Raw genomic sequence first — 22,272 nt, forward strand, 5'->3', positions numbered from 1 at the left:
ACAATTCCATGATTTCTATTGAAAGGGTAAAACTTTGGGAGAGCACTTTGACAATATACAGAAGAGTTAAAACTGTCCATATCTTGGATCCAGGTATTCCACTTCCAGGCATTAACCCAGAGAAATATACACCCAAGAAGAAATGTAAAAGAATGTATGCTGCAGCATTTTATTATAGAAAATGTGAAGACAATTAAATTTCCTTTAATATCAGAATGAATTTTAAAAATAAAATATTTATACAATGACTACAGATGCAACTGTTCGGATATATACTGTAGGTATCAAAATGGATAAATTTCAAAATTATAATATGGAACAAAAAAGGCAAAATGCAAATGGATATCTAGAGTATCACTTAAAAACTTAAATCACACAAAACAACATTATACATAACGTATGGGTAATAAATATGCAGAAAAAGTATAAACACATACCAAAGAGTTACACAACTGATGAAAGTTATCCATGCCAACCATTAGGGAGAGAGGTGGTGAAAGGATAAACTGTTGTATCCATAATATTTTGTTTTGTTTTGTTTTGTTTTTTTCACAGAGAGTCTTGAAGAAACTTGGAAAAATGTTAGTATCCTTCAACTAGGGAGATGGGTATATGTGTGCTATTTATATTACCTTTTTTTTTAAACTTTCTTAGTATGTTTGAAATAATTCCTAATTTTTTAAAATGCCAGATTATTCCAGTTGTAGGGCAGGTAATAGATTAAAGCAGAACAAGAGTGGATATAGGAGAATAGTTAGTCTACAATTCACAGTATATTTAAATAATTTAAATGTTTATTTATATATTTATAATGTCAAACAAAACTCTTTTAACAATGATGCAGAATGTCCTACAAGTATATTTTCCCAAACTTACCTGCTCAACCTCTCTGTTGAGAGAATCTACTTTTTCTTTTAATCTGTTACCCTCTGCCTCAGCAGTGATAAGTTCTAATTTGAGAGTATTGTTATCTGCTTCTGCTTGACGGGCCTTATTTTCCCAGTTTTCAGCATCTTCATTGGCTTTTCGGAGTTGGTCCATCATTTGCCGGTTCTCAGATTCCTAAAAAAGCAAATCTTAGGTATTACTTCAAAAGATGTAAAATGGTCAACATATGAGCAAATCAAACATTATTTGCCAGGTCATTGGAAATTTATTTGCTACAGGATGATTTATAACATAACCTCAAGGAATCCTATCCATACTCAATTTAGAACGTCAGACATCTTGTAATTAAGAAAAGGAAGTGGTACCAGGATCTGCCCTGGCTCCTGAGTCACACTCATCCATCTAGTAAAGTTAAGCTGTTTACTCTTATCTTTAGAACCTGGGGGAATATGTTCTTTATTTATATTTATTTGCTTTTGTTCAAACAAAATCCTTCATTGCCTCCTTTTCCTATATATCTGTTTACTTACTACTTGTTGGTCTGATTTTTGAGTCTCTGCCTTTTGTATCTGTGTATTCCCTTGTTCTTGCCTGCTTTTCTAGGCTGTACTGGTCACAGAACTTCTGACTGTTTACATATCTCAGGCATCAGCTTCTGATATTTTTGTTGGTTTGGCACATATCCTGTCAATGCCTGACACTCATTCATTACCCCAACCTCAATTTTCTCCATCATGGACTAAATTCAATGATTCACTTTTATTCACCACCCTATTAATTTGCCCAAAATTACTAAGAAGTAAAATACCAAACCTATGCCAATAAACACTGTTCATAAATATACAGTCACAGTGGTCATTTGATATAGAACCACATTTTTAAAACTTTAAAATGTCTATCATGACAGACTGACTACAGTGGAATCTTATTTCTCTCTCTCTTTTTTAAGATTTTATTTATTTGAGAGAGAGAGAGGAGTGTGTGGGGGGGGGGGGCAGAGGGAAAGGGAGAGACAGAATTTCAAGCCTGACTCAGAGCTTGATCTCAGAACCCTGAGCTCATGACCTGAGCAGAAACCAAGAGTTGGTCATCTAACCAAATTAAGCCACTGGGGTGCCCCCAGGGCATCTTCTTTCTTTCTTTCTTTCTTTTTTTTTTTTTTTTTTTTAAGATTTTATTTATTTATCAGAGAGAGAGAGAGAGCACAGGCAGACAGAATGGCAGGCAGAGGCAGAGGGAGAAGCAGGCTCCCTGACGAGCAAGGAGCCCGATGTGGGACTCAATCCCAGGACGCTGGGATCATGACCTGAGCTGAAGGCAGCTGCTTAACCAACTGAGCCACCCAGGTGTCCCGGGCATCTTATTTCTAAAGGAAAACAATCAGCTCCACAAATAATATACTATATTGAGTAATCATTATGAGGATAGTTTTAAAAACATATTTTAGTATTACGGTTTGGTCAACTCCTTCTTAAAATGTCATTTATAATTTTGGTAATTAATTAAAAAGGAACTACGTCTCTTTCTCTCCTAACCTGTTAATAAACACTGAATATCTCTATCAGAACTATAAAGTGACCAAATTGTAATAAGCAATGTCTCACTGTAGTAAGGCTTTCAAGTCAGATTTAAGTTTTTACCAATATGATTAATCACAAGCCTGGTTTAAATCAGTTAATATCTCCACCTTGTGGTTTGGTTACCTATAGCTAATGCAAAAGATCTTTGCCAATTCTGTTAGTAAATAAGTTAACATACTATACTACTGCATTGGCTTTCAAGATTCAGATATTCTGAAGGTGCCACTAAAAATCTGATGTGTTTTCCATCATTCTACTAAAAATAACAGTTGTGTACACAGTGTGTACCTTGGAGGTACAGAGTACAGTGTACATAAACTAAATGTTATCCCTATCAATCTCCACCCTCTTTAACTTTCTGTAGTACTCACTATCTCTTAACACTGCCTTATTGCTTTACACTATTAGGTGAGGATGTCCAGTCTCCCCACTAACATCTGAATTCCTTGAAGATAGAAACCATTTTTTAAACACTACATTTAGTTTTCTGACTAAAATATGAACCATCCTTTTTATTAAATGTAGTTTTGTGATTCCCAGGTCACATGGTTCAAAGTTTAAGTTTAAGCGGTAAAAATGATTGGTATTAAATGTCTCTTCTGGCCACCAAATACCGACTGCACCTCCCTCTGGGCAACCAGAGACCCTATTTTCTCTTTTTTGTACCCACTCAAAGCAGCCAGAGCAGTGGGGGGCCCAAGACAGGCAACATTTGAAAGAAAGTGAAACTATTCCTTGGTATTCTCCAATTCCCTCTTTCAGGATCTGTTTACCACTTTCTGGGGCTATCCCCATCCCTGTACCCCTCAGCTCCCTCTGATCTAAAACTGGGCTCATTGCAATACTCCCCCACAGCAAAGCTGGGGTTGTCTCAGCTGGAATTCTTTGTGCTACCTGACTGAATTATGGATATAGCCCCTGCTAAATGATCTCTCTCTTTGTGATTTTGTTACCCTTCTCATTTATTCTTGCCAACATTGCCAGAACTATCTCTCTAAAACGCCAATTCTTCAAATAACCTCTGTGCTCATGTTGCAACAAAAGGTTCCTAAAAACAAGAGTTCAAACAAGTGCTTCTCCCCCTGCATTATCACCCACTTACACACTCCCCTTGGGCTATAGAACCCACTTTTCCTGCCTTACACCTTTGCTCTTGTTGTTCCCACTGATTGGGGTGCCATTCTCTTTCCTGTTTGTCATGTCTGGCACCTACCTCAGCACCTAGCATACTGAATGAATGAGTGAATGAATCAAGTATTCAACAATTCTTAATGGACCTATGGTTTGTTCTCTTAAGGGACTGCTGGATCCACACAGTTTTGTGTGAAATGAATCTCTTTTAAAAACCTCATACTAGGGGTGCCTGGGTGGCTCAGTGGGTTAAAGCCTCTGCCTTCGGCTCAGGTCAGGATCCCAGGGTGCTGGAATCAAGCCCCACATCAGGCTCTCTGCTCAGTGGAAAGCCTGCTTCCCTTCCTCTCTCTCTGCCTGCCTCTCTGCCTGGTTGTGATCCCTGTCTGTCAAGTAAGTAAAATCTTAAAAACAAAAAACAAAAAACAAAACCAAAAAAACCCACCCCTCATACTAGCCTCAAGACATTAAAAAATAGAGCTACCCTATGACCCAGAAATTGCACTACTAGGTATTTATCCCAAAGATACAGATGTAGTGAAAGGAAGGGACACCTGTACCCCAATATTCACAGCAGCAATGCCCACAATAGCCAAACTGGAAGAAGACAAGATGTCCTTCAACAGATAAACAGGTAAAGAAGATATGGTTCAAATATACAATAGAGTATTACTCAGCCATCAGAAAGGATGAATACCTATCATTTGCTTCAACATGGATGGAACTGGAAGAGATTATGCTAAGTGAAATAAGTCAAGCAGAGAAAGACAATTATCATATGGTTTCATTTATATGTGGAACATAAGGAATAGCACAGAGGACCATAGGGGATGGGAGGGAAAACTGAATGGGAAGAAATCAGAGAGGGAGATAAAGCATGAGACTCTAGATTCTGGGAAACAAACTGAGGGTTTCAGAAAGGAGGAGGGTGAGGGGATGGGGTAGCCGGGTAATGGGTATTAAAGAGGGCATGTGTTATGATAAACACTGGGTGCTACATGCAACTAATGAATCGCTGAACACCACATCAAAAACTAATGGACTCTGGGCTGGCTAACTGAACATAATAATAAAAAAAGTATTAAAAAAACAAAACTAATGATGTACTATATTTGGACTAGCTGAACATAATATATATATATAAAAAAAAAGCATTCTTATCCTGAAAAAACAAAAACAAAAACCAAAAAACCCTCATACTAGGATGCCACCAGCTGAGAGCAGCCTTATGTGTGATGTCTGAAAATACAATTCCACAGCCTAAAAGACCCAGTACTTAATGGTGGAATTTTAGGTAATGTGACAGGCTAGGGAGAAAAGTCTAACACTGAATGTACTGAATGTACTGAAATGAATGTACTGAAAGCTTAGTACATTAAATGTTCAGATATTCATTTATTTATATTCTACCTTCTTCCAGAATATATTTAAATGGTTCACTATGTTAGGTCTACCTTTCTCACTTGGGCCTTCTTTCCAATTACAGATGGGCCACTGAGACTCAGAAGGGTTGAGCAGCCCATCTAAATCCATGTTATTAGTGAGAAGAGGGGTCAGACTTATCTGACACTGAAGCTTCCAACTGTTTATGGTATTACGTTGTTGACACCTTAAAATCAAGACTTGTAGGAAACCACCTGCTTTGCCAATGTAAGGCTGCTGCCTTACTGCCTTACTTGCAGTTTAGGTGTCCTCAGAATTTCTTCTCTCTCAAGGTTTTCGGTTTTTTGTTTTTTTAAAAAAATCTTTTTTTTTTTTTAAGATTATATTTCTTTATTTGTCAGAAAGAGAGGGGGAGAAAGCACACAAGCAGTCAGAGAGGCAGGCGAGGCGGAGAGAGAGGCAGGCGGAGAGAGAGGCAGGTGGAGAGAGAGGCAGGCTCCCTGCTGAGAAAGGAGCCCAATGCCGGGCTCAATCCCAGGACCCTGGGATCATTATCTGAGCTGAAGGCAGCGGCTTAACCCACTGAGCCACCCAGGAGCCACTCTCTCAAGGTTTTAAACAGTCTCATATACACCAAAAATGTTCAGGAAATGTTTGCAGACTGATAATAAATGAGATGTTATATAAAACAAGGAAAACAGTTTTGGGGTGCAAAGTTCCTATTAATAGTCTGAGTGATATGTAGGGAACACTATACCTATTATAGTCATCAATCCAATTACAGCATTTAATTTATTTTAAAAATTTAATTAGCCAACATATAGTATATAATTAGTTTCAGATGTAGAATTCAGTTTTTTTTATCAGTTGCATATAACACCCAGCGCTCATCACATCACATGCCCTCCTCAATGCCTACCACACAATTACCGTAAGTTTTTGTCCTATAGTTAAGAGTCTCTTGTGGTTCTCCCTCTCTGATGACTTCCCATTCAGTTTTCCCTCCCTTCCCTTCTGATCCTTTGTGCTATTTCTTATATTCTACATATGAGTGAAACCATATGATAATTGTCTTTCTCTGACTTATTTTGCTTAGCATAATACTTTCCAGTTCCATCCACATTGATGTAAATGAAACTATTCATCTTTTCTGATGGCTGAAAAATATTCCATTTATTCCATATATACTAATTTTCCAGATATACCATATCATCTTTATTTATTCACCTGTCAATGGACATCTTGTCCCCTTCCACAGTTTGGCTATTGCGGAAAATGCTGATATGAACACTGGGCTGCAGGTGTCCCTTCAGACTACTACATTTGTATCTTTGGGGTAAATGCCCCATAGTGTAATTGTGGGGCTACAGGGTAGCTCTATTTTTAACTTCATGAGGAACCTCCATACTGTTTTCCAGAGTGGCTGTATCAGTTTGCATTCCCACCAACACTGTAAGAGGGTTTCCCTTTCTCCACATCCTCACCAACATTTGTTGTTTCCTGTCTTGTTAATTTTAGCCATTCTGATTGGTGTGAGGTGGTATCTCACTGTGGTTCTGATTTGTATTTCCCTGACGCTGAGTGATGTTGAGCACTTTTTCATGTGTCTATTGGCCATTTGGATATCTTCTTTGCAGAAATGTCTGTTCATGTCTTCTGCCCATTTCTTGATTGGAATATTTTTCTCTGGGTGTTGAGTTTGATAAGTTCTTTACAGATTTTGGATACTAGCCCTTTATTTGAGATGTCATTTGCAAATATCTTCTCCCATTCGTTCGGCTGTCTTTTGGTTTTGTTGACTGTTTCCTTTGCTGTGCAAAAGCTTTTTTTCTTGATGAAGTCTTGATGAAGTTCATTTTTGCCCTTGCATCCCTTGCCTTTGGTGATGTTTCTAGGAAGAAGCTGCTGCGGCTGACGTCAAAGAGGTTGCTGTGCTATCTGTGTTCTCCTCAAGGATTTTGATGGATTCCTGTCTCACATTGAGGTTTTTCATCCATTTTGTGTCTATTTTTGTATGTGGTTTAAGGAAATGGTTCAGTTTCATTCTTCTGCACGTGGCTGTCCAATTTTCCCAACACCATTGTTGAAGAGACTTTTTCCATTGGTCATTCTTTACTATTAGTTGATTGTGGAGTTGAGGGTCCATTTCTGGGCTCTCTATTCTGTTCCATTCATCTGTGTCTGTTTTTGTGCCAGAACCATACAGTCTTGATGATTACAGCTTTGTAATAGAGGTGGAATTGTGATACCGCCAACTTTGGTTTTCTTTTTCAACATTCCTCAGGCTATTCAGGGTCTTTTCTGGTTCCACAAAAATTTTAGGATTATTTGTTCCATTTCATTGAAAAAAGTTAATGGTTTTTTGATAGGGATTGCATTAAATGTGTAGATTGCTCTAGGTAGCATAGACATTTTTACAATATTTATTCTTCCAATCCATGAGCATGGAATGTTTTTCCATTTTTTGTGTGTATTCCTCAATATCTTTCATGAGTATTCTATAGTTTTCAGAGTACAGATTTTAACTGTTTGGTTAGGTTTATTCTGAGGTATCTTGTGATTTTTTAGTGCAATTGTGAACAGGATCAATTCCTTGATTTCTCTTTCTGATGCTTTATTGTTAGGGCATAGAAATGCAACAGATTTCTGTGCATTGAAAAATAAAAATATATATATAGTCATAGGATTATGACTTTGCTGAATTCCTGTATCAGTTCTAGCAATTTTTTGGTGGAGTCTTTTGGGTTTTCCAAATAGAGTATCATGTCATCTGTGAAGAGTGAATGTTTGACTTCTTTGCCAGTTTGGATGCCTTTTATTTCTGATTGCTGAAGCTAAGATTTCCAATACTATATTGAACAATAGTGGTGAGAGTGGGCATCCATGTCACGTTCCTGACCTTAGGGGAAAATCGTTCAGTTTTTCCCCACTGAGAATATTTGCTGTGGGCTTTTCATATATGGCTTTTGTGATAATGAGGTATGTTCCCTCTATCCCTACATCATGGAAAGTTTATATCAAGAAAGCATGCTGTATTTTGTCAAATGCTTTTTCTGCATCAACTAAGTGGGTCATATTGCTCTTATCCCTTCTTTTATTAATGTGATGGATTCATGTTGATTGATTTGTGAATACTGAACCACCTTTGCATCCCAGGAATAAATCCCACTTGGTTATGGTGAATAATCCATTTAATGTACTCTTGGAGCCTACTCTTTAGTATCTTGGTGAGAATTTTTGCATCCATGTTCATCAGGGATATTGGTCTGTAATTCTCCTTTCTGGTGGGACCTTCCTCTGGTTTTGAGATCAAGGTAATGTTGGCCTCATAGAATGAGTATGAAAGTTTTTCTTCCAATTTGATTTTTTGAAACCACTTCAGAGGAATAGGTATTAGTTCTTTTTAAAATGTTTGGTAGAATTTCCCTGGGAAGCCCTGCAGCCCCGGACTCTTGTTTGCTAGGAGATTTTTGACTACTGCTTCAATATCTTTGCTGGTTATCAGTCTGTTCAGGTTTTCTATTTCTTTCTGTTTCAGTTTTGGTAGTTCATATGTTTCCAGGATTGTGTCCATTTCTTCCAGATTGCCTAATTTGTTGGCATATAGTTGCTCATATATTCTTTATATTTCCTTGGTGTTGGTCATGATCTCTCCTCTTTCATTCATGATTTTATTTGGGTCTTTTCTCTTTTCTTTTTGGTAGATCTGGCTCGGGGTTTATCGATCTTATTAATTCTTTCAAAAAACCAGCTTCTAGTTTCACTGATCTGTTCTACTAGTCTTTTGGTTTCTATTTCCTTGATTTCTGCTCTAATTCTTATTGTTTTTCTTCTCTGACTTGGTTTAGGTTCTATTTGCTGTTCTTTCATGAGCTCCTTTAGGTGTAAGGTTGGCTTGTGTACTTGAGACTTCTCTAATTTCTTGAGAAAAGCTTATATTGCTAGGTACTTCCTTCTTAGGACCACCTTTGCTAAATTCCAAAGGTTTTGAACAGTTGTAGTTTCATTTTAATTTGTTTCCATGAAATTTTTTAAGTACTCTTTAATTTTCTGGTTCACCCATTTATTCTTTAGTAGGATGCTCTTTAACCTCCAAGTGTTTGAGTTCCTTCCAAATTTCATCTTGTGATTAAGTTCAAGTTTCAAAGCATTGTGGTTGGAAAATATGCAAGGAATAATCCCAATCTTTTGGTACCTGCTGAGACCTGATTTGTGACCCAGTATGTGATCTATTCTGGAGAATGTTCCATGTGCACTTCAGAAGAATGTATATTCTGCAGCTTTAGGATGAAATGCTCTGTCCATTAAAAAAAAAATTCAAATTTCCTTGTTGATCTTCTGCTTAGATGATCTGTTTGTTGCTATGAGTGGGGTTTTGAAGTCTCCTAATAATATTGTATTATTATTAATGTGCTTCTTTAATTTGGTTATTAATTGGTTTATGGGATTGGCTGTTCCTAAATTAGAAGCATAAATATTTATATTTGTTAGATCTTCTTTTTGGATAGACCCTTTAGGTATGATGAAGTAGTCCTCTTCATTCCTTACTACAGTCTTTGATTTAAATCTAATTTGTCTAATGTGAGAATTGCTACCTCAGCTTTCTTTTGATGCCCACTGGCATGATCAATGCCACCCCCTCACTTTCAATCTGGAGATGTCTTTAAGTATTTGGATGTCTTTAAGTATACAGTATATGGATGGGTCTTCTTTTCTTATCCAATCTGATACCGTGTGTCTTTTGATTGGAGCATTTAGCCCATTTACATTCAGAGTAACTATTGAAAGATACGAATTTATTGCCATTGTATTACCTGTAAATCCTGTTTCTGTAGATTGTCTGTTTCTTTCTAGTCTATGTTACTTTTGGGCTCTCTCTTCACTTACAGGATCCCCTTTAATATTTCTTGCAAGACTGGTTTAGTGATCACAAATTTCTTTATTTTCTGTTTGTCCTTATAGCTCTTTATCTTTCCTTCCATTCTGAATGACAGCCTTGCTGGATAATATATTCTTTGCTGCATGTTTTTCTCATTTATTGCCCTGAATATATTACGCCAGCCCTTTCTGACCTGCCAGGTCTCTGTAGATAGGTCTGCTGCCAGTCTACTGTTTCTACTATTGTAGGTTAAGGAGTTCCTGCCTCAAGCTGCTTTCAGGATTTTCTCTGAAATCTGCAAGCTTCACTATTATATGTTGGGGTATTGATCTATTTTTATTGATTTTGGGGGGCATTCCCTCTACCTCTTGGACTTGAATGCCTATTTCCTTCTCCAGATTAGGGAAGTTCTCAGCTATGATTTGCTAAATATACCTTCTGTCCGTCTTTCTCTCTTTCTTCTTCCTCTGGGACCCCAATTATTCTAATATTGATTCACTTTATGGTATTGCTGATTTTTTGAAGTCTCCCCTCATGGTCCATTAGTTGTTTTTCTCTCTTTTCATCAGCTTCCTTCCTTTCCATTATTTTGTCTTCTATGTCACTGGCTCTCTCTTCTACCTCATTTACCCTAACTGTTAGAGCATCCAACTTAGTCTGCATCCCAGTTAGAGAATTTTTAACTTTGGCCTGATTAGATTTTATTTCTGCACAAAGAGATTCTCTAGTGTCTTTCATGCTTTTTTCAAACCCAGCTAATAACTTTATAATCATTATTCTGAATTTCAGATCTGACATTTTATTTATATCCATATCACTTAGATATGTGGCAGAAAGTATTACCTCTGGTTCTTTTCTTTGTTTTGAATTCTTACTAGTTATTTTGCCCACAGAAGAATGGACGAACAAGAGAACAAAACAAAACAAAAAAAAATCAACCACACTAGACATATCCAAAGAGGTCAGAATCCAAAAAAGGAAAGAAAAAGAAAAAGAAAAAAAGGGGGAAAAAAGAGAATATAAAATCCCAGGTGGACAAAACAGGGTGATCCACTTTGTCCTGGGTATATTGGGGTCTGTTTGTTAGAAGATACTAAATCTCAAAATTGTAAAGAAAGCAAAACTTATATATAAACAAAAATAAAATTTAATACAATGAAAGTAAGCCAGAAATGAATGTATCTATAAAATATAAATGTAAAAATGTTAAATATTAAAAATTCATGTTAAAAAATAACTTAGAAACAGAGTTGATAAAATAAGGAAATAGTTGAAAAGGGGAAATTTTTAAAATTGAAAGATAAAAGAATAATGAAAAAAAGCCCTCAAATTCTATATAATATTTTCCACTAGTGCTGGAGTTTTGCAATTCTGTGTGCTTGGTAAACTTGATATTCTCCTAATGCTACAGCTGGTCATCTTGTGGAGGGACTTGCTGTGCTGATTTTCAGGAGTCTTTGCCTGGGCAGAGTTGTACCACCCTTTGCCAAGGGGCCAGGCTCAGTGTAAGCTGCTTTGGGTTCTTCTATGTAGCTTTCATTCCCTGGAGGCTTTCTGTGCTACTTCAGAGGACGAAAATAAAAAATGGCAGTGTGCTGATCTCCAGCCCTGGAGCTGAAAGATGGTGGCCCCCTCTCTTTCTTAAAACCTCAGGGAAAAGCAATCTTCACTTTTCAGAGTGCCAAACTCTGCAGACTCCTGCTCTATGCACCCACAACAATCCTCCTGCCATAGGCCTGCAGGGCCCCTGCATAGACAGCAGGTTTGTGGTTTATGGCAAACCAAGCTGCAAGCCCACTCCCGGGCTCACTGACCATAGCCACCCTGCTCCAGTGCTTGGGAACTATGCTAGCTCAGGCATCCCTGTTCTTTCTGTGACCCCAGGGATCCCGAACCACACTATCCCATCTAGGATTCTGCCCCACTTTGCCACCTGAGCACCTTTCAGGCAGGGACATCTCTCAGTGGGGCAGACTTCTAAAACTCCTGATTTTGCACTCTGGGGCTATATCACTTTCCAGTAGCTGATTTATAGCAGCTCCCTCTCCCCACTGTTTATCATACTATATTACATCTCCTCAGATTCACTTCTCCACACCACTTCTTGCAAAAAATGGTTGTTTTTCTATTTGTAGAATTCCAGCAATTCTTTTCTTACATCTCAGGTTGAATTCATAGGTGTTCAGAATGCTTTGACAGTTATCTAGCTAAATTAAAGGGACTAGATGAAACCAGGTCCTTTATTCTTCCACCATCTTGCCCCCCCTCTCCCAACTACCGCATTTTAGATAATATTTTACCAAATGGGCTAACCTAATATCCTTGGTCAAGCTGTCTATTCCAGTGTTGCCACCCATATACCCAGATTTATTTGGTATTATCTGATGTATGCTACAAATGTTTGGTCAAATTATTACTAACAGAGAATTATAGAGCAGAGTCATATATTCTCAGGTCCTAAGAAATAGATGGCCCCATAACAGGGCGATCAATTCTGATCTGCTACCAAATCTGGTGGAGCCTCTTTTGTCAAAGGTTTATAAACTGAAAACTACCATTTTTCAAATATAAGTGAATTTTGTCTTTTTTCCTTCACCTATTTAGCAGGATTCTACTTATCTAGAATAGCTGAGTGGCAAACTAAAAGTGACATATTCTTGAGTTATCTTTCTGGACATTGGTGTCATTCTAAATATATGGTCACATTTACAATGACATTTACATATACAGTAAACATACAACCCATCATTGTCAACACAAAAATATGCTATGTATTAAGGAAAGACTTGACTCAGTTGGTTCCTATGATCAATAAGTTTAGCAAACTCTCTTAGGTGTCATGAGCAAAGAGGAAAAAACTATATACATACTTCAGATTTTAATATATTCTTCAGCTTGTTAACCTCCAAATTAGTATCCTGGACCTTCTGTTTTATGTCATTAAGTTCATTGTGCGTATCATTCAATTTTTTAGACAGGGCCTATAAGAAAAAGATAGCTAGATTTGACTATGGAAAAAGTAAAAAAAAACAACAACAAAAAAAAACCTCTGTGTCAAAAATCACCATAAATTTTAAATATTTTTAATAAATAATGATAAATAAAGTTAATATACCTAATATACAAAACTCATAAAAACCTAAAACACCCCAAATTCTCATGCCTTTTAATATCACACTCTTCACCTTAAGACCTTGCAACTCCTTCCAATGAGTCAAAGTCCATTTAACCACACCTCTTTCTAAACTTGCCTTCACAATTTGTTTGGCTAATGGAACAAAAAACAATAAAACACAAATACAGACTTGAAAATTATTTATTTATTTATTTATTTTCTGGGACTTTTGTTTGCTGCTTTTGAGAATACTGCAACTATTACCGTGTGAATAAATCTGGGTGAGTCTGTGGGATTATGGGAGACATGAGGCCCATTATCCTACTAGTGAAAAAACAAAACAGAAAACACAAGAATCAAAATAGTAAATAAGCGAAGAACCCAAGCAGAAAATTCACAAAAAGGATGCACAAGTAGATAATACTTGAAAAAAGTTAAAATTTACTAGTAATCAAAAATATGTTTTTAACTTTTTAAACTTTTGGATTTTTAAATTTTAATTTTAAAAATAATTTTTAAAATCAAATACTATGTTGCCTATCAAATTAGCAAAGAATTAAAGTTACTCTGTTATGGCAAGAAATAAGCATTTCCATGTATCTTGGTGTAAACATAAATTTGCATAAAGCAAATCTGTGATCTGCTACCTGTTATCTATCATCTATTTCAAGAAACATTTTTAAATGTTCATAAAAACAGGAAAGACAAATATGTTGTTTTGGAAAAAAATTTTTTGAAGGTGGGACATTGATACATAAGTATTCACTACCTTTGAAAATGTCCACTTAGAAAAGTTTTTTTTTTTAATTTATAAAACAAACTTCATAAACTCTGATTTGATTTAAAACTAAATCTAGAAAAATTTAACATAAAGAATGTTCACTAAGGCAGTATCTGTTATGGTGACAATATTCACATTAAGTGAATGATGTCATAAAAAATAGTATCTACATAGTCCATATACAAGATATCTATGAGAAATGTTTAGAGTAACTTTTTAAAAAGATTTTACTTATTTATTTGACAGAGAGAGAGAAAAGGCACAAGCAGGGAGAGTAGAAGGAGAAGCAGGCTCCCCACTGAGCAGGGAGCCCGATGCAGAACTTGATCTCAGGACCCCAAGATCATGACCTGAGCCAAATGGGGCAGTCGCTTAACCACGTGAGCCACCCAGGTGCCCCTAGAATAATTTTTAATAACAGAGGAAAATGTTCATCTATATTTTGTGAAAAAGTCAGGATAAAACACTAAAAATACTTTCTCCTAATTTTTTAAAAATTGTGATTGTGAGGACGATATTTTTTTAAAAGGCTTCTGCTTTCTAAATTTTCTATGATATGGTACTAAACTTGTGGTCCACAGAGTGATCCATCTTCTACCCCTTGGGCCTATAACTCAAACAAAGGGAAAAAACTATTCCTGAACAAATGTAAATTGTTTAAACAACAATTTTCTTATGATTATTAAAAAACATTTATGAAGGGGCGCCTGGGTGGCTCAGTGGTTTGGGCTGCTGCCTTCGGCTCGGGTCATGATCTCAGGGTCCTGGGATCGAGTCCCGCATCGGGCTCCCTGCTCCGCAGGAAGCCTGCTTCCCTCTCTCTCTCTCTCTCTCTCTCTGCCTGCCTCTCTGCCTACTTGTGATCTCTGTCTGTCAAATAAATAAATAAAATCTTTAAAAAACAAAACAAAACAAAACAAAAAAAAAACATTTATGAAGTTTTAACAAAGCAGAGGAGTGCATATGATGTCACAGTAAGCTAATAATAGCTACAAGAGATTTATCCAGTGATTACGTTAGATGCTCCAATGAGTGCTTTTCAGGAATATTTTCATTTGCTTTCCATTTCTACATATATAAACTGAGATTCAGAGAAGTTAAATGGTATAATCCCACAGCCAGGCAGGACATTCAAACTCATGAATCTTAAATACTCCACTCTACTGCCTTATCATGTAGAAAAAAGCTTGATATAAAATGGCATGTGGTTTTATCCCAGTTACATTAAAAATTCATGTAAATTAAAGTATAAAAAGTATTTAAACCACATGGAAAATCAGTAAAAAAAAAACATGTTAACATATTTTTACCATTTTTCCATTTACCATTAACATGGTAAAAAGTGTTCAATCTAGTTTTTCACAAATATAAGGTATATTTACTTTTAGTCTATTTGCTCTAGCTATAAGTAGAGTATATAAAAGTAGATCCTATTCATATGTTTTTTATTGCTATACATTAACTCAAAAAAAAGCTTTCAGAATAATTTTAGATTTACAGAAAAGTTGTAAAAATGGTACAAAGAGGGGTGCCTGGGTGGCTCAATGGGTTAAAGCCTCTGCCTTTGGCTCAGGTCATGATCCCAGCATCCTGGGACCAAGCCCTGGGATCGAGCCCCGAATCGGGCTCTCTGCTCAGCGAGGAGCCTGCTTCCTCCTCTCTTCTGCCTCCCTCTCTGCCTACTTCTGATCTCTGTCAGTCAAATAAATGAATAAAATCTTAAAAAAAAAAAAGAAAATGGTATAAAGAGTCCCCATCTACCCTATACTTGATGTCTTCTTACATCAGTGTGGTATAATTATCACGTATTAATGAAACAATATTGATATATTACTAACTAAAGTCCATATTTTATGCAAAATTACTTCGTTTTTATATAGTATGCTTTTTCTATCCCAGGGTCCCATTATTCATTAACTTTTTTTAAGAAAATATTTTATTTATTTATTTTCAGAGAGAGGATGTGTGAGCAGGGAGAGGGGCAGAAGGAGAGGGAGAGATAGAATCTCAAGAAGACTCCCTGCTGAGTGTGGAGCCTGATGTGGGCTTGATCTCACCTGGGCTCAATCTCCCCACTGTAAGACAATGACCTGAGCTGAAATAAAGAGTCAGAACCTTAACCAACTGAGCCACCCAAACATCCTTCATTAATTTTTGACCAAAGTATTTTAACAGCTCAGGCAATTTTTTTTTATAATTAACAAAGTATTGCAGTTTTATATCTGTTTATACAAATAAAAAATATTTAACAATTAAAACTACAGACTTTCATGATGCAAACTAAACACACTGAGAGTGACAGCAAGTGAGGGAACCATTTAGACGAAGTCATTTTAAGTGGGGTAAGAAAGCTTCCAAAAAGAGTTTTTTATGCTCAAATTAAAATAATGATATTGGAAATGAAAAGAGTGGATATACTGAAATATATTGGCTTAAAGAGGGAATAATTATAAAATTTCCCAAAGAATCACAGTGCTAAAGAGGACCAAAATATGTAGCGTAGTCCATACACTCATACTTAAAAAGAATAATAGTCCATCAAATAAATCTATCGGTCTCTCAAAAGTTTCTGAAGACTTTTATCATCCTTTGTTAATATGTTCAAATATTTACTGTCAAGGAAGTACTTTCTAAGGTTTAATATAAATCTATTATATCACCACTCCCTCTTTCCTTTAATACGTCATGTCTGAAAATTTCATTTAGAAATTATGTGGCATATTCTGTGTAATAAAGATTTAAAAAATGGCTGATTCCAAAGTCTGAGCTCTTCTACAAAATGAAATGAGGTCTGTGTATCAGAAAAAAACAAAAATTGTCTTGGAGAAAAAAAGATTCTAGGTGGAAATATACCTGGTTTTCTTGTTTAGCTTTAGAAAACTGTTCTTGGAGACCGTCATTCTCATGAGCCAAGAGATCTCTTTCCCTGGCAATCTGAGCCAGCTCATCATTTGTTTCATCCAATTGCCGACGCATTCTGGAAATGTCTTGTTCACACATAATTAGGGCTTCAGTAGACTGTCTATTCCACAGATCAGATAATACATAAGAAGAGACATTTTACCAAAAACAGAATAACAAATTCTCATAAGATAGAAGAGTGACAGTTAAGCAAGAAAACATTTGACATTTTAAACACATTTAAAATTTAAATATAGCTCACAGGAATTTCTCTCTGTTACCTACAGTTCACAATAAAAAGGGAGGTTAAATATACATAATAGTCAATGATTTGCTAAGTATTTCAAAACTTCTGATGTTCCAAGTATAAGAAAGCCTTCATTCTACCTCTAGCTGCTATAGCTTAGTCTTCTTTGCAGGTTCTTTGTCCTTTGTCCTCTTAAAAATTAATGGTTCTCAGGGCTTAACTCTCAGTCTCCTTCCTCTTCTCACTCCACCCCTTACTCAGAAAATCCATTCATAGCCATGGCTCCCAGCCCCATCTTCAGATGATTCTGAAATCTTATCTCTAGCCTCAGCCTCTTCCTTAATACTTCAAACTAATATTTAACTGATTACTAGACATATCTACAGAAAAGTCTCAAAGGCTCTTCAAATTCAGAGGAAAATCATGTGTTTCCGCATACTTTCTTAAAGCCCAGTTCATCCCTAGCCAGAAACCTGGCATTCTCCTAGATTCTCTCCCTCATAAGCCCCTCACACCTCTCTCCCAACTCATCTACCCCAATCTAGCATCATCTCTTCAGCCTGGGTAATTTTTCTAACACAAAAATCTTCCCAATTTTCTTTAATGATTTCTTATTGTCCAAAAGATAAAATCAAGACTCATTTATCTATACCACAGGCCTCCGCCTAGTTAGACTTTCCTTCTACTGCTTCTCGTATACTATGGGTTCCAACACACTTACCTACTTGTCATTCAAGAGGCTCTTGAATGTGATCTGTGGTTCTTTGCTATTCCTTTTACCTTTACATGGCTAACACCATGTTTTCTTTTACTTCCCTAGACAGACTTATGCCTCCTTTCAACATTAGAAAGTTATCACCTCATAGGTAACACTAAGCCCCTTGTCTCCTACTGTCTTTGTACCTAACATTGTACTTTGCCCCCAATAAGTGCTCAAATTTTGGTGGAGTGAACGATTTACCTTGATGCCTGTTCCATCTCAGCAATGATATTCTTCATGCCTGAAATGGTCTTTTCCTTGAAAAATAATACAAGTATTAAATAAAAAAATTATTTTAAACAATTTCTCTTAAAACTAAATGAACAAAAAGAAATCCTCCCTTTCTGATTCCCATTCAGTTTTAAACATTCACATCTATTCTTTTCTACACTTTAAAACTAAAGCATATATATCAGTGTACATGTACTGGATAAAAGCAAGATTATGCTTATAAAAGACCACACTTAGGTACATTGGTATGAGATCAATATAGCAAATACTTTGTTAAAATGTTTTGTGTAGTCACCTAGCAACAAAAAGACCCCATAATCACCCTGTTCTTGTTGGCAAACCAGTGGTTTGACATTGGAGTGTTGTATACTGGGAACAGAACTGATTTACCTCCTCACTTCTCCATGTTGTAAAACCCAGCAAAGTGAATTATGTAACACTAATTTTAATTCTGAGCAATAATAACTGTGATCAAGTAAATTATTTATATTAGTCATCAACATCATCTTCAAAAAGCTATTCCAAATGAATTACTTATAAAAGTATACTATTAATTTTAGATGTAAGCTAATAAAGAGATAAGCATTAGGCCTAGAGCAAAAATATAAAAATAAACTACTGACATTCTCCCTTTTTGAGGGTATAGTGAGGGAGAATTAATGGAATCAGTTAAGGCTTGGGGTGTGAATATCCTAATGCCATCAATACCATCCTTACACCTCATCTTTCTAAAACTCTCATTGATCCTGAACTAGTTATAGATAACTATACACAAATAATTAGGGCTACATTAGACCTTAAAAAAAAAAAGGAAGAAAATTATTCTTTCACTAAGGAACTACATTTCATTTTGCCCTTTGAATTTTCAAATCCTTAGTAACCAAGCAGTAAGATGAAAAACTAAATCTGTATTTCCCAACCAGTTCTGTTCCTGTTCTTTAGAGAGACAGTTGTGTGTATGTGAGTGTATGTTAGTTATCTTCCTTTATTCATGTGCTCCTCTTGAGGGTATTTTAACTCCAGTTTCCCATTCTGCTTTCTGGTAAAATGGTGCAGAGTCCACATCTGGCAGTAACGGATTGCAGGATATAGTTAAAATACGTATTAGCAAAACAGTTAAACCCCTTTAAGAAGCACAAACCAATAAAGAGAAAATACTGCCTAAAATGGAATATTTACACAAGGTTTTAAAATATAACAATACATTTCTAAATAAATTCTAAAAAACTAACTGAACTTCTAGTGTTTCTGAAAGCCATTAGTTGGTAAAACTTTAAATATGGGTTATAATGACATCCTTTATCAGCAGAAATTTATATTGGAAGTAAGATTCTCTGAGAACATTGTAAAGCATCCAGACAATAAAATCACTGGGTAAAATCTAATATCCTCTTACCCTATTTTTCTCTTAATATGACCCTAATATCATTATTTCCTAAATTGTTGAGATCTATGCCATCATTATCAATGTAATATTCCTTGTACAACCTCAATATGCTTATCCAGAGATACAGACTCAATTATTAAAAATTCAATGTGAAAAGGATGGTCATAAATCTACTTGGAAAAAAGAAATGAACTAAAATGTTTCATAAATAGTTCTGTTATTATTAAAAAACTGTGAACTTGCTATCGAGTTTTCTAACTTTAATTGGTAGCAACTAGTAAAATATGCTTTAAAACTATGATTACCAGAAAAAAACTTCTCCTTATTTACTATAATGTAGGCTTTTTCTATAGTAATCTATTTATGTAATCACCAGATTAGACTGTAAAATTACTGCTTTTTACTGAAGGGTATTTGCAAATTCAGTTCTGAAATACTATTGTAGAGAATATTTTCTCTTTTGAATGTCTAACACTGTTTTAAAAAGTTATTTTCCCTTCAGAGGATGGATGTGCTTACATTCATGATCTTTTTTTTTTTTTTTTTACATTCATGATCTTATATGAAGGTCTTGATTTTGAGATGGACTTGCAACTCAGTATTTCTCGTGAAGAAAAAAATAATGTTGGCAAGTTAGCAGAATCGAAGATACATGAAATATTAGATATAGCAGAGGAAAGCAATTTAAAAATTTCTAAATAATTTGTTTCTAAATGTAAGTGTTTTTAAAGAAAATCGTGCCAAACTATTCAAAAAGTGTTCTGAATAAAATGAGAAGTAAAACTCCACTTCCCCCAAACCCATAAAATATCAAAAATATTAAGGCATAACTATAAAGTAATGAGTCAGCCTTTTCAACAAATCAAAATTTACTATCTCACGAACTTAGATAGCAAGATCTCAATTGTGTTCATGATTCCCAAATCTATTAACTTCACTTCAACTTTCTCTCCAAACTTAAAAATCCAAGAGTCTATGACTATTTCAACTATGTGTTCCAAAGACATGTCAATAATCTTCCTAAACCTGTTTTATTTGTTTCTTAGTTCATGCACAAGAACTATCCATGTAGTTTCTAAGTCAGAAAGCACATCTTGTCAATCTTCCCTAAAAGATCTGTTTTCTTACAGATACTGCTACTATCCTAACAAAATTCTTATTGTTTTACTCATGGCTGGTATCCTTGTCACTACACTCATTTCCCTATAGTCCATTCTTTACATGGATTAACAAGCGCCAGAATATTTGTTTCAACAAAAATATCTAACTGTGACACATCTTTCACAGTATTTAAATGATCCTCTATATCCATGATGATAGAGTCTAAACTCAATATCACATGTATTTCTATGATTTGTTGCTTAACCGTCCCACCTCATCTTTTGCCACCCAGCCCTGCTCCCATACTGACTTCTCTTGAAATTCTTTTATGAAAGTCACTGGGCTTTCACAGAAGCTGCTTAACCTGTCTGGATCTCCCATTCTCTCACTGTCCCCTTTGTCTAAATCTTGTCCCGGCTATTCCTAGTCATCAGACAGCAGCCTAGGCACTTCCTGGAAGGCTCTCTAGATCTTTCTCCTCCCCTAATCCAACCCCCAGCCTGAATAAGATGTGTTTCTGCCTAACTCCATTTGCACATTGTGTACATATTGTTATTGCACTTAGCACATTCCATCATGATAACATCTTAATTTATCTTTCCCCCAATTATACTGCAGCCTTATGGAAGGCATACCCACTCAACCTCAGTTTCTAACATTATACCTGGTGCATGCCAATAAATGTTTGTTAAATGCATGGATGGGTGGATGGATGGACGGAGGGATAAATGAATAAATTAGATCCCTTAGAGAGGGAAAAGACCTTATCATAACGATGCTACCTTCACTTAAATCATTCGTGGGAAACAGTTTAGGAATTGTCTTCAGAATTGGTTTATGAAATAGAAAAGGGCATCAATATTTCTCTGCCTTTTTGGCAACACCTTTGTTAGCGTTCTTTGAACAACAAAAAATGTGGGATGGAGATTATCATCCATCTTTATTTACCAGCTATATATGATCTATTCTCAAAGGCTGAGGAGGATGCAAAAATATGCTTCTAGTTTTGAGCACAATCACAAAAGGCAGTTTTAATGGACATATTGCTTCCCAAAATGGCTGTCTGAAAATATAAGTTCTGGTGTTCTTTTAAAAACAAATCTGTCTCACCGTTTTATTACTATGCTTCACATTTTGATATTTGAATTAGTTATTACCAGTGAATGTTAATCACAAATTTATGAGAGAAAATCAATTTTAAAAAATTAGTGGACTTGAACACTCAGTTCCCAAGATTATCTTGAAATTATCTTTGAAATTTTCCAAATCAGATTCTATAGTTTCAAATCTCTAGAAAAAAAATTGAGAAAATTCTATTATTTTATTCAGATTCAAGTTCAAACATTTCTTTTAAAGCACAGTTCTCAGAACATACTTTCATTGCCAAACTCTCTCCAAGGGATGCAATATTCTCAGATTTTTTATCCAAACATGCTTGCAGGCATTCCTTTTCTTTAGCCAGATCGTTGAGGGTTGCACCAAGAATGCTGATTTCTTCTCTCTGGGCAATACTTTGCCTGGTAAAATTGTCTAAATATGTAATCATAAAGGCATTGCTTTAATCAAGATAATTTTTTTTTCTAGTTCAAGCAGATTAAAATGTTTTTTCAAAGTAAATTCGCCTATATTGTGTTCAATGACTAAAAATAAGTACTGTATCCCAAACAAAAAATAGCTTTTGTTGTTAGTGATTAAAAACTAAGATGAATCATGAAATTCTAAATGACTCATAAATGTAAAAGCACAATTAACACATTTAAATTAGAACAGCAAAGGAAAGCTCTATATCACAAGTTCTTAAAGTAGATTTACATGTGTGGTGGAGGAGGAGATGGTGCATGAGTAGTCAAAATGACCTCTCTCCCTCTAATTTCTCCACCATTGTACA

General features: G+C 35.7%; 1 protein-coding gene across 3 annotated transcripts in view; it reads right to left on the reverse strand.

Annotated features, from left to right (window-relative positions):
- The window catches only part of TSGA10 (testis specific 10), a 153,110-nt gene that overhangs the window by 76,697 nt on the left and 54,141 nt on the right, over window positions 1-22,272 (reverse strand). For all 3 annotated transcript variants that reach the window (XM_032352025.1, XM_032352023.1, XM_032352024.1), the window contains exons 11-15: window positions 21,760-21,914; window positions 17,867-17,922; window positions 16,611-16,779; window positions 12,732-12,842; window positions 877-1,062 (exon numbers count right to left, since the gene is read on the reverse strand). In XM_032352025.1, coding sequence (XP_032207916.1) covers window positions 877-1,062; window positions 12,732-12,842; window positions 16,611-16,779; window positions 17,867-17,922; window positions 21,760-21,914 — 677 coding nt within the window. The remainder of the gene's footprint in view (window positions 1-876; window positions 1,063-12,731; window positions 12,843-16,610; window positions 16,780-17,866; window positions 17,923-21,759; window positions 21,915-22,272) is intronic.

Source organism: Mustela erminea, chromosome 7, assembly GCF_009829155.1.
Source record: "Mustela erminea isolate mMusErm1 chromosome 7, mMusErm1.Pri, whole genome shotgun sequence".
Taxonomy (NCBI): Eukaryota; Metazoa; Chordata; class Mammalia; order Carnivora; family Mustelidae; genus Mustela; species Mustela erminea.